At 49.1% G+C, this 16996-nt stretch overlaps 1 protein-coding gene across 1 annotated transcript in view; it reads left to right on the top strand.

The window, feature by feature from the left end:
* SACS (sacsin molecular chaperone) overlaps positions 1–16637 on the top strand; it is a 28345-nt gene extending 11708 nt beyond the window's left edge. The window contains exons 7-8 of the mRNA XM_038762048.1: positions 425–516; positions 3514–16637. Coding sequence (XP_038617976.1) covers positions 425–516; positions 3514–15080 — 11659 coding nt within the window. The 3' untranslated portion in view covers positions 15081–16637. The remainder of the gene's footprint in view (positions 1–424; positions 517–3513) is intronic.
* The last annotated feature ends 359 nt before the right edge of the window (positions 16638–16996 follow it).

The following is a 16996-nucleotide window of genomic DNA, read 5'->3' as shown; positions in this document are numbered from 1 at the left end:
ACCGGATCAGACTAAGTTTGTTTTATATCTTCAACACCCTCTCCAGCAGAATAGAGAGGATAAAAATGGGGCTAAGCAGGACCCGTTCTGGAGCAGTAGCTTCTGAATGACCTGAAGACCAAGAGACAGTCACTGCAACTGGTGAATAAATGCCTCTGTGTTGACAAGGGCAAATTTTCTGGGCACCCAGTGTGGACTGGAGTGTTGGCTAGATGACGAACATCTAATCCCTCAGTAGTATCATTTATTACCATGTGGAGTCACAGAGACCACTGCTATGGCCTAGTTTCAATACCCTCTTTGTCGATTGTTGAGAAGTTAGAAAAGTTGAACTCTAGATTTTCCATCGGGGCTTTGGAAGATGATGAAGATAATGATGATGATGTGGTTAATATTATTCCTTATATTTTCTTTGACTTAATAGGTCCCTTTTCCCAGGCCTTGAGGGAAGATTGATTTTAGATGACTTGAAACCTCAAGTTCTAGCTTCTTTAAAGGAAGCCGCCCAAACCCGAGGTAACATAAGCTGTTTGTGTTATGGTATCGAAAAGAAAGTCAGTTGGAAAAATGGAGAAATTGTTTCTAATATTTTCTCTGTCTACATCTATGAAGAAGCGTTGTATTTTATTGAACTAACTTGTTGAAATAGGTACTGTGAAATACATACAAGTTGCTAATTCAGGGACACATGTGTTTCCCCAGATGGTTATTTTCCAAAAACGACTATGTGTTGCAAGTATTTTCAAATAGAGAATGCCACTCAAATCATGAAAGCGGAGGTGAATAGGATTGCCTTGAATCTTTTTTATATCAGAAAATTAGAGTCATTTGTGGGTAAAGTTTGACTCTTCCCTATGAAGTCTAGTAAGCTTGTGGGAAATTTAGGTGTGTGTTTTTAAAGTGTATTTGCTTTGAAAAATTGATATTTTTATGTAGGTGGTTTATGCAGTGAAACAACTTTTCTTTTGCCAGATTGGTTCTCATGCTAAAATAGAAATCTGCTTTGACCCTGCAAAAATAACTTTATTTTAGGATTTAGGCTTATTTCTATGTTGATCATGCTTTTGTGAAAATCACCACCATTTCTAAGAAGTGAATTTGATTACATTATAGCTCAACAGCTTCTCTGGGGATTTTCAGGTAGGATTCCTGATCTCTTCTTGTGCTGATTTGAAGCCTGGTGTTTGTGTGGTTGTTAAGCTTTTCTTCTCCTTTCCATCGTCCGAGAAACCAGAAAAAAAAATACATGACTGAAATATTTTTTTTATATTTTCACCTATGGGAGAATTATGGTGATGTGAAAACTTTACAAACTAACGGAATTTTTTATTTGAAGTCATACAGACCTATGCCTTGCTAATATATCCAAAAAAACGATTAACCTGGTGTTATGAAGTGGTTCTGTGTTTAAAAATGATCATATTCCGTGAACATCTGATAGGACACTGGGAAAGGGAGCGTGAAGTGTTTAAAGGCTACCCGTCTTACATCAGGAAAATTCCCTAAGAGTCCCTGGCTGCCCAAATGACACCGAGCAAACATCCCCGAGAGCCGGCTGATCCAGGCCTGGTTGGATGCTAATCCCAGAAGGCGGGGCAACAATCCGGGAGATTTGTGGTGACCTTCCCATCCCAGGGGTCACCCAGATAACAGCACTCTGGGTTGGGGGCCGTCAGTCACCCTGGGCATCAGAAGGCTCTGGCAATACATGGGACTTGCCTATGGTGGTCTCTGGGGCCGACTCACCAGAGTCAAATTTAGTGGGGAGGGAACAGCTTTTGTTTTGTTGTTGTTTTTTAATGGTATTTAAGCGCTGACTATGTGCTGGGCACTGTACCGAGCACTGGAGTAGATCCAAGCTAATCGGGTTGGACATAGTCCATGTCCGACATGGGGCTCACAGTCGTTATCCCCATTTTACAGATGAGCCCACTGTTGGGTAGGGACTGTCTCTATATGTTGCCAATTTGTACTTCCCAAGCGCTTAGTACAGTGCTGTGCACACAGTAAGCGCTCAATAAATATGATTGATGATGATGAGGTAACTGAGGCACAGAGAAGCCAAGTGACCTGCCCAAGGAGTATTTGATTCTGTGCTGCCTTTGGGCTTTCACTATTTTGTAAATATGGGTCGCATTTCTACACAGGAGCCCTTCAGTGTACTGATTGAAAGAGCAGTTAAAACAAAAACTCGGGATCATGATGAATTGTTGGGGAAATTAGATAAAATGTTTTCTACACTGGTGAGACAAATGATGTGTTGGGGCCGAGTCAGTAGAGGGCCTGGATTGACAAATAATATGCTTACCGCTCCTCCCAAATGAATGAGTTCTCAGGTTCAGTAAGGGCACCAGAGATGCCGTAAATTAATGGGTCTTGAGAGACTTCAACCACAGTTTACCTCTCTGTGGCTGAATTAATCTGAAATACCTAGTAGTTTTGGAGCCAGGCCTCTGTAAAGGATTAGCAATGTGCACAAAGGCTGTCCCGCCAGTATAGAAAACATTGCATAAAATTTTGTCCAAGAAAGCCATTTTTCCAAATCTACTTAGTAATGCTAAATTCCAAAGGGCAATAGTGTAGCTGCTAATATAGTGCATGAAGCCATTTTTCTCTAACATTTTTATTTTCAACCAAACCAAAATGACTCCTCACTCAAAACAATAGAAGTCAGAATGTTGAATTACATCAGGTCCCTCCCTCCCCTCCCCTGCCATTTATGCTCTTTAGCTCTTTGATTGAACAAGCTTGGTGTATTAATGGCATGTTATGTGTGTGCGTGTATCTTTTAAAACCTGGCATTCTACCATCCATGCATCACGACCCAACAGTTCGCTTATTCATAAGAATGGTTTTCATGGGTAGGTCACTGGGTCCCACTAGCCTTTCATTGTGCAAGAATATTGTCTATATTCTGATCTCAACACCTGTGTTTCCTGGGGCCTGAAGGGGAGAGATCCCTCTGTTTATGTCTGGGGAAAGCGAGGGGAGGCTCTCTCCCTTTCCAGGGCTCATTTCCACAAGCCTCAACTTCTTAGTGGAGTCCAGAATCAGGCTGGCTGTGTTAGGTCCTGTGCAAAAATCCTCATTTTACAGTTCTATCTGTATTGGCTATGCAGGTACTATCCAGGACTCACTTGGTTTATCTAAATGCAAACCCTGAAAAGGAAATGCATGTTTGTCTAGTAGGGGGTATGTCTGAGTCGCTGAATTACAGTACTCTACATTTTGTACTTTTGTAATTGCTCCCAGTTAAGGGCAGGAAGAAATCCCATTGAATGTATTGGTTTAATTTTTGGAAAGGGGGATTTTTCTCCAAGGGCTGCTGTAGGTGAGCCCACCAAGAATCCGTATCATTCCTTTCCAGGGTACTCTTTTAGCCACGCCCGGCTATATTTTGGAATCCAAATGTGAGACTATTCCTTAGGATCTCAAGCTCATCTGTGCTGAGAGAAAAAAGATATTAAAGTTCGACTTGAGACGGGTAACCATATTGATCTGGGTCACTTACAGGGCGACCGTGCACGCAGCTGCAGCTCCTGAACCAGGAACGGTTTGCACGGCTTATCAAAGAAGTTATGAATGCACTCTGGCCTGGCAGAGACTTAGTAGTTCCCTGGTATCCACTGGCAGAAGACAGAGACCACCCCCCTATTGCATGGCTTAAGATGATCTGGAAGAATCTCTACATTCACTTTTCGGAAGATTTGACTTTATTTGATGAGATGCCGCTTATCCCCAAGACGCCCCTGGAAGAAGGTCAGACGTTTGTGGAACTAATTCGACTCCGCATTCCATCTTCCGTCATTTTAGATGATGATTCTGAGGCTCAGCTTCCAGAATTTTTAGCTGACATTGTCCAAAAACTTGGAGGGATTGTCCTTCAAAAACTAGATGCCTCCATACAACATCCACTTCTAAAAAAATACGTACATACCCCCTTACCAAGTGCTCTTCTGCAGATAATGGAGAGAACGTCGCTGCAGAAACTGTGTAATCAGGTCGCCTCTCTCCTTCCAACGCACAAAGATGCTCTTAGAAGATTTTTAGCTAGCCTAACTAATATCGATGAAAAGGAGAGAAGAATCATTCAGGAACTGACAATATTTAAAAAAATGAATCATTCATCTGATCAAGGGAATTCATGTTTCACCAGATTGAAGGGTGGTAAAGTACTGCATCCCACTGCCAAGCTCCCACCAGGCCTAAGACTTTCTACCCTTGTCATTGACAGCACTGATGAAGCGACCTTTCGTTTGGTAAATATGTTAAAAGTGGAGCAGCTGAAGAGCACCAACTGCTTAAGGTTTATTTTAAAAGACATCGAAAACGCTTTCTACACTCAGGAGGAAACTACGAAACTGATGTTATGGATCCTGGAGAATCTGTCTTCCCTGAAGAATGAGAACTCGTCTGTGATCGAGTGGCTAGTGCCATTAAAATTCATTCCGATTTCACAGGAGAAGGTGGTCGCAGCCAGCGAGCTCTTTGATCCCGACGTGGAAGTTCTACGAGATCTGTTCTATGCCGAGGAAGACAAATGCTTTCCGCCTACAGTTTTTACCTCATCTTCAGATATTCTGCATTCCTTAAGGCAGATCGGCCTAAAACACGAAGCCGGTCTCAAGGAAAAGGACATTATACAGGTGGCCCATAAAATTGAAGACTTGCAGGGCTGTTCCAGCCCAAATCATGATGCACTTTTAAGGAAAGCTAAAACTCTCTTACTGGTTTTGAACAGAAATCACTCACTGGTGCAGTTACCTGAAACTAAAACGACACTGAAGAAAATCCAATGGGTTCCAGCTTGCAAGGAGAGGCCCCCGAACTATCCGGGGTCCCTGGTGTGGAAAGGGGACCTCTGCAACCTCTGCTCGCCCCCAGAAATGGCTGATGTGGCTCATGCCATCTTAGTTGGCTCGTCGATTCCTCTGGTGGAAGGGGTCCATGCAAACTTGAAAAAAGCCCTGGGCATCTCCACAGAGCCTGGCATAGCTGCTGTCTTAAAGCACTTTAAGGTAGTTGTTGACTGGCATAGTTCTAAGACATTTAGCGATGAAGACTATTATCAGTTTCAGCATGTCCTGCTTGAAATTTATGGATTCATGCACGATCATTTAGACGAAGGTAAAGATGCCTTTAAAGCCTTGCAGTTTCCCTGGGTCTGGACCGGCAAAAAGTTCTGCCCGCTGGCCCAGGCGGTAATTAAGCCCATTCACGATCTGGACCTGCAGCCGTACCTCCACAGCGTGCCTAAGACCATGGCCAAATTCCACCAGCTGTTTAAGGCTTGCGGTTCCATAGAGGAGCTGACGTCGGATCACATTTCCATGGTCATTCAGAAGATCTATCTAAAGAGTGACCGAGAGCTCAGTGACGAGGAGAGCAAGCAAAATCTCCATCTCATGCTGAACATCATACGCTGGCTGTACAGCAGTCAGATTCCCGCGAGCCTCAGCACGCCGGTGCCCATACACTATAGCAAAAACCCTGCCAAGCTCATCATGAAACCGATTCACGAATGCTGTTACTGTGACATTAAAGTTGACGACCTGAACGATTTACTCGAAGATGCTGTGGAACCAATCATCTTGGTTCATGAGGATATTCCCATGAAAACCGCGGAGTGGTTAAACGTACCATGTCTCAGCACAAGATTGATTAACCCTGAGAATATGGGGTTTGAACAGTCAGGGCAAAGGGAACCCCTTACGGTTAGAATTAAGAACATCTTGGAAGAATACCCGTCGGTCTCAGATATTTTTAAAGAGCTGCTTCAAAACGCCGATGACGCAAATGCCACCGAGTGCAATTTTATGATCGATATGCGAAGGAATATGGATATAAGGGAAAGTCTCCTGGACCCGGGAATGGCAGCCTGCCATGGGCCAGCCCTGTGGTCCTTCAACAATTCCGAATTCTCGGATTCAGACTTCGTCAACATCACCAGGTTGGGCGAGTCTCTGAAAAGAGGCGAAGTTGATAAAGTGGGGAAATTCGGCCTGGGATTTAATTCCGTGTATCATATCACCGACATCCCCATCATTATGAGCCGAGAGTTCATGATAATGTTCGATCCAAACATCAACCATCTCAGTAAGCATATCAAGGACAAGTCTAACCCTGGAATTAAGATTAATTGGAGTAAACAACAGAAAAGGCTTAGAAAGTTCCCTAATCAGTTCAAGCCATTTATAGATGTGTTTGGTTGTCAGTTGCCCTTGACCGTGGAAGCCCCTTACAGTTACAGGGGAACGCTCTTCCGACTTTCCTTCAGAACTCAGCAGGAAGCTAAATTGAGTGAAGTCAGCAGTACCTGCTATAATACAGCCGACATCTATTCCCTGGTGGATGAATTCAGCCTCTGTGGCCATCGGCTGATCATTTTCACCCAAAATGTGAACTCGATGCATCTGAAGTACTTGAAGATTGAGGAGACGAATCCTGCCTTAGCACAAGACACAGTCATCATCAAAAAGACTCTCTGTTCTTCGAAAGCGCTGACGGCACCCACGGTAAGCGTTTTGAAAGAAGCCGCCAAGCTCATGAAGACAGGTGGCGTTGGGGGTGGCAGTGGTAGGAAGATTTCCAGCGACCCGCCGAAGTCAGCTTGTGTTCTGCAGATCACCGTTGAGGAATTCCACCACGTCTTCAGACGAATTGCCGACTTGCAGTCTCCCCTTTTCAGAGGACCAGAGGACGATCCCGCCACTTTCTTTGAAATTGCCAAAGCCGGGCAGGCAAAAAGGCCCGCTGACGAGTTGCCCCAGAAAACAGTCGATTCGACCACGTGGCTTCTGTGCACGTGCATGGATGCAGGGGAGGCGTTCAAGTTTTCGCTGAATGAAAGCGGAAGGAGACTGGGACTCGTGCCCTGCGGCGCCGTCGGGGTGTTGCTCTCCGAAACCCAGGATCAGAAGTGGAGTGTGAAATCTCACGTCGGCGAAGTGTTTTGCTACTTGCCTCTGAGAATCAAAACGGGCTTGCCGGTCCACATCAACGGCTGCTTTGCCGTGACCTCAAATAGAAAAGAAATCTGGAAGACCGATACGAAGGGAAGGTGGAACACTGTATTCATGAGGCACGTCATAGTGAAAGCTTATTTAGAGGCCCTTGGAGTCCTGCGTGATATGGCCGTCAACGGGGAGCTCCAAGATTACACGTACTATGCAGTGTGGCCGGATCCTGACTCAGTTCATGACGATTTCTCGATCGTGTGCCAAGGGTTTTACGAAGATATAGCTCACGGCAGAGGGAAAGAAGGGACCAAGGTCTTCTCGGACGGGTCTACCTGGGTGTCCATGAAGAATGTAAGATTTCTCGACGATTGCCTGCTCCAGAGGCCCGCTATTGGGCCTGCAGCCTTCAAGATCTTTCTGAAGTACCTTAAAAAGACCGGATCAAAGAACCTCTGTGCCGTGGAACTTCCTTCCTCCGTAAAATCAGGGTTCGAAGCAGCGGGCTGCAAGCAGATACTCCTTGAGAACACATTTTCCGAGAGGCAGTTCTTTTCGGAAGTTTTTTTTCCAAATATCCGGGAGATTGATGCCAAACTTCGGGACCCTCTGATGCATTTTGTTTTAAATGAGAAGGTCGAAGAATTCTCGGGAATACTGCGGGGGACTCCTTGTATTCCTTCCTCTTTAGAGGGCCATCCCTTGGCTTTGCCCTCGAGGCTGATCCATCCTGAAGGACGAGTGGCAAAGTTATATGACATCAAGGATGGGAGATTTCCCTATGGCTCTGCCCAGGACTACCTCAATCCCATTGTCTTGATTAAACTTGTTCAGTTAGGCATGGCGAAGGACGATATTTTATGGGACGATATGATAGAACGAACGGAGTCGGTGGCGGAAATCAACAAAAGCGATCACCTTGCCGCTTGCCTCAGGAGCAGTATTCTCTTAAATCTTATCGATGAGAAATTAAAAATCGGGGATCCTAGAGCAAAAGAATTTGCCGCAAAGTATCAAGCAACACCGTTCCTCCCCTTTCTCACAAAGCCAGCAGGGTTCTCTCTGGAGTGGAAAGGGAGCCATTTCAAACCAGAAACGATGTTTGCAGCGACTGACCTGTACACTGCTGACCATCAGGATGTAGTCTGTCTCCTACGACCCATTCTCAATGAAAACTCTCATTCCTTTAAAGGCTGCGGCTCAGTGTCGTTGGCTGTCAAAGGTTTCTTGGGTTTGCTTAAAAAGCCAACCGTGGATCTGGTGCTGAGCCAGTTAAAAGAGGTTGCAAAGTTCTCTGATGGAATTACCTTGTATCAAGAGAATATCACCAATGCTTGCTACAAGTTCCTTCATGAGGCAATGCTGCAGAACGAATCCACCAAGACGATGATTGCAGAAGAGCTCAGAAGTTGCCGGTTCATCCTGGTAGAGAGCGTCTATGTTGACTCAGCCAGAGTCTCTTTTCAGCTGAATTTTGATGCGGCCCCCTACCTCTATCAGTTACCCAATAAATACAAGAACAATTTCCGCGAACTTTTTGAGAACACGGGCGTGAGGCATTCTTTTACAGTGGAAGATTTTGCTCTCGTCCTAGAGTCGATCAATGAGGAAAGACAGATGCAGCAAATGACAGAAGAGAACTTTCAGCTGTGCCGGCGAATCATTAGTGAAGGAATCTGGAGCCTCATTAGAGAAAAGAAGCAAGAATTCTGTGAGAAGAAGTATGGTGAAATATTACTGCCGGACACCAATCTCGCTCTTCTACCTGCCAAGTCTCTCTGCTATAATGACTGCCCGTGGATAAAAGTCAAAGACACCAAGGTAAAATACTGCCACGCCGATATCCCCAGAGAGGTGGCTGTCAAACTGGGAGCGGTCCCAAAGCGTCACAAAGCCCTAGAGCGGTATGCCTCCAACGTGTGCTTCACCACCCTCGGGACCGAATTCGGGCAGAAGGAAAAGTTGACCAGCCGAATCAAGAGCATCCTCAATGCCTATCCGTCAGAAAAGGAAATGCTGAAAGAGCTCCTTCAGAACGCCGACGACGCGAAAGCTACTGAAATCTGTTTTGTGTTTGATCCTAGACATCACCCGGTTGACCGGATCTTCGATGATAAGTGGGCGCCCCTCCAAGGGCCGGCCCTGTGCGTGTACAACAATCAGCCCTTCACAGAAGACGACGTCCGGGGGATCCAGAACCTCGGGAAAGGCACCAAGGAAGGCAACCCGTGCAAAACTGGCCAGTATGGCATCGGCTTCAATTCCGTGTACCACATTACCGACTGCCCTTCTTTCATCTCGGGAAACGACATTCTCTGCATCTTCGACCCTCATGCCAGGTACGCCCCGGGGGCCACCTCGGTTAGCCCCGGGAGGATGTTTAGGGATTTAGATGCGGATTTTAGGACCCAGTTCTCAGATGTGCTGGATCTCTATTTGGGAACTCACTTTAAACTGGACAACTGCACGATGTTTAGGTTTCCCCTCCGGAATGGGGAGATGGCCCAAGTCTCAGAAATCTCCTCAGTTCCCTCATCAGACAGAATGGTCCAGAACCTTTTGGATAAGCTGCGCTCTGATGGGGCAGAGCTTCTGATGTTCCTGAATCACATGGAGAAAATTTCGATTTGTGAAATAGAAAAAACCACAGGAGCCCTGAATGTACTGTATTCAGTGAGGGGGAAAATCACAGACGGAGACAGATTAAAACGGAAACAGTTTCATGCGTCGGTGATCGACAGCGTAACCAAAAAAAAGCAATTGGAAGACATCCCAGTGCAACAGATCACCTACACCATGGACACTGAAGACTCGGAAGGAAACCTCACCACGTGGCTCATTTGCAACAGGTCAGGTTTCTCAAGTATGGACAAGGTATCCAAGAGTGTCGTGTCTGCTCACAAGAACCAAGACATCACGCTCTTCCCCCGGGGTGGAGTGGCCGCTTGCATCACGCACAACTACAAAAAGCCCCACAGGGCCTTCTGCTTTTTGCCGCTGTCTCTGGAGACGGGGTTGCCCTTCCACGTGAATGGCCACTTTGCTCTCGATTCTGCCAGGAGAAATCTGTGGCGTGACGATAACGGCGTCGGGGTGCGCAGCGACTGGAATAACAGCCTGATGACGGCACTGATTGCCCCGGCGTACGTAGAGCTGCTTATCCAGCTAAAGAAGCGGTATTTCCCGGGGACCGATCCCACCATTTCAGTTCTCCAGAACACCCCTGCGCACGTGGTGAAAGACACCCTAAAGAAGTTCCTGTCGTTCTTCCCCGTGAGCCGGCTTGACCTGCAGCCGGATTTATATTGCCTCGTGAAAGCTCTCTACATCTGTATCCATGAAGATCTGAAGCGCCTCCTGCCTGTCGTGCGGGCCCCGATCGTGGATGGCTCTGACCTGCATTCGGCGGTCGTCATCACCTGGATCAACATGTCGGCCTCGAACAGAACGAGGCCCTTCTTCGACAACTTGCTGCAGGACGAGCTGCAGCACCTGAAGAACGCCGAGTACAACATCACGACACGGAAGACCGTGGCGGAAAACGTTTACAGGCTCAAGCATCTGCTCTTAGAAATCGGATTCAACCTGGTCTACAACTGTGATGAAACCTCCCATCTCTACCACTGCCTGGTAGACGCGGGCATTCCTGTGAGCTACGTGACTCCTGCCGACGTCCGGGCCTTCCTGATGACATTTTCCTCACCGGATTCCAGCTGCCACATCGGCAAGTTGCCCTGTCGACTTCAGCAGACCAACCTGAAACTGTTTCACAGTTTAAAGCTTCTGGTGGATTACTGTTTTAAGGACGCAGAAGAGAATGAAATCGGAATCGAGGGACTGCCTCTCCTGATTACGCTCGACAGCGTCTTGCAGACTTTCGACGCAAAGCGACCGAAATTTCTCACCACCTACCACGAGTTGATTCCGTCTCGCAAGGACCTGTTCATGAATACGCTCTACTTGAGGTACAGCGGCATCTTACTGAGCTGTAAGGTGGCCAAGGACTTCGACATTACCAGCTTTGCCGACTTGTTGGCCTCCGTGTTGCCTCGGGAATACAAGACCAAGAACTGTACCAGGTGGAAGGAGAATTTTGCGAGCGAATCGTGGCTCAAAAACGCCTGGCATTTTGTCAGCGAGTCCGTCGGTGCGAAAGAGGAGCCGGAAGAGATGAAGCCTCCCTTTGACGTGGTCCTCGACACTCTGAAGGACTGGGCTCTGCTTCCCGGCACCAAGTTTACCGTGTCGGCCAATCAGCTGGTGGTGCCGGAGGGTGATGTCCTGTTGCCCTTAAGCCTAATGCATATAGCTGTTTTCCCTCATGGCCAGAGCGATAAGGTATTCCACGCTTTGATGAAAGCCGGTTGCATCCAACTCGCTTTGAACAAAATCTGCTCCAAAGATAACGTTCTGGTCCCTCATCTGTCAGGGCACACGGCAAACATCGACAACCCTTCGAGTATTCTGAAGGCCATTCATTACATGGTCCAGACCTCGACATTCAGAACGGAAAAATTAGCCGAAAATGATTTCGAGGCGCTCCTGATGTACTTTAATTGCAATTTAAGTCACTTGATGTCTCAGGATGACATGAAGATTTTGAAGTCCCTTCCCTGCTATAAGTCCATCAGCGGTCGGTATATGAGCATTGCGAGATTTGGGGCCTGCTACGTCCTTACGAAGAACATCCCCGCTGCTGAAGTGGAGAGGTGGACCCAGTCTTCCTCTTCTGCTTTCCTCGAAGAGAAGGTCCACCTGAAGGAACTCTACGGGGTCCTCGGCTGCGTCCCCGTGGACGATCTTGAAGTCTACCTGAGGCACCTCCTGCCCAAGATCGAAAACCTCTCTTACGATGCAAAGCTGGAGCACCTGATCTACCTGAAGAACCGATTATCCAACATCGAAGAGTCATCGGAAATGAAAGACCAACTCTTTGAAAAGCTGGAAGGCCTCCTGATCATTCACGACGCCACTAACAGACTAAAGCCCGCCAAGCATTTTTATGACAGGACCGTGCGCGTCTTCGAAGTCATGCTGCCGGAAAAAATGTTTATACCCGGTGATTTCTTCAAAAAACTAGAACAGCTGACAAAGCCCAAAAATCAAGCCGCCTTCCAGACGTCGTGGGTGGCTTTCCTGAGAAACATCGGCCTGAAGCACCTTCTCTCCCAGCAGCAGGTGTTGCAGTTCGCCAAGGAGGTCAGCATGAGAGCGAATACCGAGAACTGGTCCAAAGAAACGTTGCAGAACGCCGTCGACGTTCTGCTCCACCACATATTCCAAGAGCGAGTGGACTTGCTGACGGGAAACTTTCTGAAAGAACTGGCTCTCGTGCCCTTCCTGTGCCCCGAGCGGGCCCCGGCTGAGTTTGTCCGCTTCCACCCACAATACCAAGAGGTCAACGGAACCCTCCCGCTCATACGGTTCCACGGCGCGCAGGTGAACCCCAAGTTCAAACAGTCGGACGTCCTGCAGTTGCTCTGGACCTCGTGCCCGATTCTGCCGGAGAAAGCGACCCCGCTGAGCATCAGAGAGCAGGAGGAGAGCGGCCTGGGCCCCCAAGAACAGCTCGAACAGGTGCTTACCATGCTGAGTGTGAACTTGGACCCTCCCCTGGACAAGGTCATCGGGAACTGCCGGAACATCTGCAACATCACCACTCTGGATGAGGACATGGTCAAGACCCGAGCCAGGGTCCTCCGGAGCATCTACGAGTTTCTCAGCTCCGAAAAGAGAGAGTTCCGCTTCCAGCTCCGAGGGGTGGCTTTCGTGATGGTAGAGGACGGCTGGAAGCTTCTGAAGCCGGAAGAGGTGGTGATCAACCTGGAGTACGAGGCGGACTTCAAGCCTTACCTGTACAAGCTGCCCCTGGAGCTCGGCACCTTCCACCAGCTCTTCAAACTCCTCGGGGCTGAGGACGTCATTTCCACCAAGCAGTATGCCGAGGTGCTGAGCCGGATATTCAAGAACTCCGAGGGGAAGCGGCTGGATCCCAACGAAATGCGCACGGTCAAGAGGGTGGTCTCTGGCCTGTTCAAGAGCCTGCAGAACGATTCCGCTAAGGTGAGGAACGACCTCGAGAGCTTGCGCGACCTCGCGCTTTACCTCCCGGGTCAGGATGGGAGGCTGGTCAAGTCGAGCATCCTAGTGTTCGACGACGCCCCTCATTACAAGAGTCGAATCCAGGGGAACATTGGCGTTCAGATGCTCGTGGACCTCAGTCAGTGCTACTTGGGAAAGGACCACGGCTTCCACACCAAGTTGATCATGCTCTTTCCGCAGAAACTGCGGCCCCGCCTCCTCAGCAGCATTCTCGAAGAACAGCTGGACGAGGAGACCCCCAAAATTTGCCAGTTCGGGGCACTGTGTTCCCTTCAAGGGAGACTGCAGCTCCTACTGTCTTCGGAGCAGTTCATCTCGGGCCTCGTTCGGATCATGAAGCACGAGAACGACAACGCTTTCCTGGCCAACGAAGAGAAGGCCGTCCGACTCTGCAAAGCCTTACGGGAAGGCCTGAAAGTTTCCTGCTTTGAGAAGCTTCAGACGACACTCCGAGTTAAAGGATTTAATCCCATCCCGCACAGCAAAAGCGAAACCTTTGCGTTTCTGAAGCGGTACGGCAATGCCGTGATTCTGCTGTACATCCAGCACTCGGACAGCAAGGACATCAACTTCCTGCTGGCGCTCGCCATGACCCTTAAATCGGCAACGGACAACCTGATTTCTGACACCTCCTATTTAATCGCCATGCTGGGCTGCAGTGACATTTACAGGATCAGCGAGAAGCTGGACAGTTTAGGAGTGAAGTACGACTCCTCCGAGCCGTCCAAACTCGAACTGCCGATGCCGGGCACGCCGATACCCGCCGAGATCCACTACACCCTGCTCATGGACCCGATGAACGTGTTTTACCCGGGCGAGTACGTGGGCTACCTCGTCGACGCGGAAGGGGGTGACATCTACGGGTCGTACCAGCCGACGTACACCTACGCCATCATCGTGCAGGAATTTGAGAGGGAGGGCGATTCCGGATCCAGCTTTCTGGGCAAGTTCTACCAGATTGACATTGGCTACAGCGAGTACAAGATAGTGAGTTCCCTCGACCTGTACAGGTTCTCGCGGCCCGACGAGAGCTCCCAAGGCCGAGACAGCGCCCCGTCCACCCCCACCAGCCCCACGGAGTTCCCCGCCCCGGGACTCCGGAATATCCCCCCCCTTTTCTCGGGCCAGGAGAGCCACAAGCCCGCGTCCTCGAACCATCAGTCGCCCAAAAAGATGAAGGCCAACCTGCTGCCCGACGTGCTGAGGGAGGTCACGTCCGTGGTCGAACAAGCCTGGAAACTTCCGGAATCGGAAAGGAAAAAGATCATCAGGAGGCTGTACCTCAAGTGGCACCCGGACAAAAATCCAGAGAATCACGACCTGGCCACGGAAGTTTTTAAGCATCTGCAGAACGAGATCAACCGTTTAGAGAAGCAGGCGTTTATCGATCAGAACGCCGACCGAGCATCCAGGCGGCCGTTCTCGACCCCGGCCTCCCGATACCAGTCCGACAGGTACTCGTTTCAGAGGTTCTACACGTCGTGGAACCAGGAGGCGACGAGCCACAAGTCGGAGAGGCAGCAGCGGAGCCAAGAGAAGGGCCCGTCTTCGGCGGGCCAGGCCTACTCCCAGCGTTTCTTCGTCCCGCCCACCTTCAAGTCCGTCGGAAACCCGGTCGAGGCGCGCCGCTGGCTCAGGCAGGCGCGGGCCAACTTCTCAGCCGCCAGGAACGACCTCCACAAAAATGCCAACGAGTGGGTGTGCTTCAAGTGCTACCTGGCCACCAAGCTGGCCCTGGTGGCCGCCGACTACGCCGTGAAGGGCAAGTCCGACAAGGACGTGAAGCCCACCGCCCTCGCCCAGAAGATCGAGGAGTACAGCCAACAGCTCGAGGGGCTCGCCAACGACGTCCACACCTTGGAAGCCTACGGGGTAGACAACCTGAAGACCCGCTACCCCGACCTGCTTCCTTTCCCCCAGATTCCCAACGACCGGTTCACGTCCGAGGTCGCCTTGCGGGTGATGGAGTGCACGGCCTGCATCATAATCAAACTCGAAAACTTCATTCGGCAGAAGGTATGAGACGGGCAGGGGTGGGCCCCTTGGGTTGCCCCGGCTGGTTCAAGAGACGCAACGCCTTGGGGGTCTCCTCGGGCTCGCACCCCTCCGTCGGACTGCGGGGCGCAGACGGGCACGGCACCGCCCACCTGACCGGCCGTGACGGCCTCCCACGGCGGTTGCGGACGGGGACGCAAACGGGACGTCGTGACTGAGCTCGGGACAACAGGCCTTTTCTGTTGGTTCGTAGGAAAGTTGTGAGCGGCGAAACGTTAAGCGTGGGTATACAGTGCGGTGGTTAAAATGACCCTTTCTGAACGGCACTTGCTATAACCAGAGCTTGGCGGTACAGGAGGTAGGGCCAGTTTACGTTCTGTTTCGCCTCATCTCATTTCGCTGTTGGTTTTAACGAGGCTTCTTGCCTTGGAGCGACTACAGCACTGAACGACGTATCGCTAAACCGCAAACGAGGAGCTGCCGGGGGATTGTGGGGGGCGGATCTTCGGAGAGAATTTCCTTCCTTTTCAGTGGACTCTCTTTCCCCCCTACTCCTCGCTCTCTTATCAGCTGGTTCTGATGAATCTGTTGCTGTTTTACATCCTAAAAGAGATCCGCTACACTTCATGGTACAGTGTTTTAACCTCAATGTTACTTGACTAGGTATGAAGACAGTATGTTTTAAGGTGCGCGGAATGCCCTTGCCATCTTCATCGCAAGATTATTATTTTTTTACACACATTTGTTGTTTACAAGCTTCTTATTTAATGAAGAGTGCATGTGGGTGACCTGAGTTGGTGGCAGCTTGTGTCCCCCGATGTTAATATTGTGGTTTCTGTTTTAACTGGCACGCCAAATGGCCCGCGATCGGTCACGCGGTCCAACTCGTGACTCTTCCGTTCGTGTGGACGTGTGATTTTCATAAGATGTCACCATTGGTCTGGGCCTTGAGCGAGTAGGAGACCACCCTCCAGTCTGCCTGTCTGCCAGGGTTGGAGCCACCGGGCTGGGCCCTTTGGGTTAAGCGTCTTTCATTCTGGAGTGTGGAGTTGCATGGATTCCTGTTTCCTTTTTACAAACTCAAGATTGTACAATACCCGATGATAGCCTGATCATGCCGTTTATCCCATTTATCCTGTTTTTATTTTTTTTCCAGAGAAATTATGAGCTAGCGAATGGATTTTTTTTAAAAAAATAGTCACCAATTGACCACGGTTGCCACGGAATGCTCGTCTTTCCAAATGTCAGTTATCATGGACCATTGACTTAGCAGCAAGCACAGTGAAACTCATTTCTCTTGCAAAATGCAAAGGAAAAGCAAGTAACAACATGAGCTGATATGAGCGCAGTGGCTAAAACAAATCATTGCAATCCCAAAGAAAAAAAAAACGCCGAGACTTTTAAAAAGTTCCGCAATTAAGGGTTTAAAGCAGTTGTTGAGAGATGTTCACTGTCATCATTGCCCAAAGGAAGCTTGCCTCTGGGGAAACTATTGCTGCTGGGTGTTAAGCCATGTAATTAGTTCCGCAAGTATATTTAAGTGCCATAATTTTAATAAAGCAACAGTGTACAGAAAAAGAAAAATGAATGGTTAACTTTGTGGCTCTCTTCCCAAATCACTTGCAACTCCGCCCCCGGTATTTTTGCAGGGTTCAGCCTCTGTGTATGATTTATTGAGTGTCTTTTCCCCTTTTTTTGGCTTCTCTTCGGTCTTTAGGCCCCTTTGCGGGCATTCTTCCCAGTTCTATTTGGGAAGCCCAGGACAAGATAGCCACTAGCCCCGTCTCTAGTAAAGGTTTTATCAGAGCTGAGCCTAATGGGAGGGTGAGGATTGACTTGCCAGTTTCTCATCCTCTCGGCGGTGTCCCCTTCCTTCCAGGCCCAGAGCAGGGCCGGGGAAACCGCGACGAGGTGAGGCTGCTGGCTGGGCAGGGGAGAAGCCG

This window comes from Tachyglossus aculeatus, chromosome 20 (assembly GCF_015852505.1).
Source record: "Tachyglossus aculeatus isolate mTacAcu1 chromosome 20, mTacAcu1.pri, whole genome shotgun sequence".
NCBI classification, from domain to species: Eukaryota; Metazoa; Chordata; class Mammalia; order Monotremata; family Tachyglossidae; genus Tachyglossus; species Tachyglossus aculeatus.
Note: the sequence above shows the minus strand (reverse complement) of the source record. Positions and strands in the feature narration are given on the sequence as shown.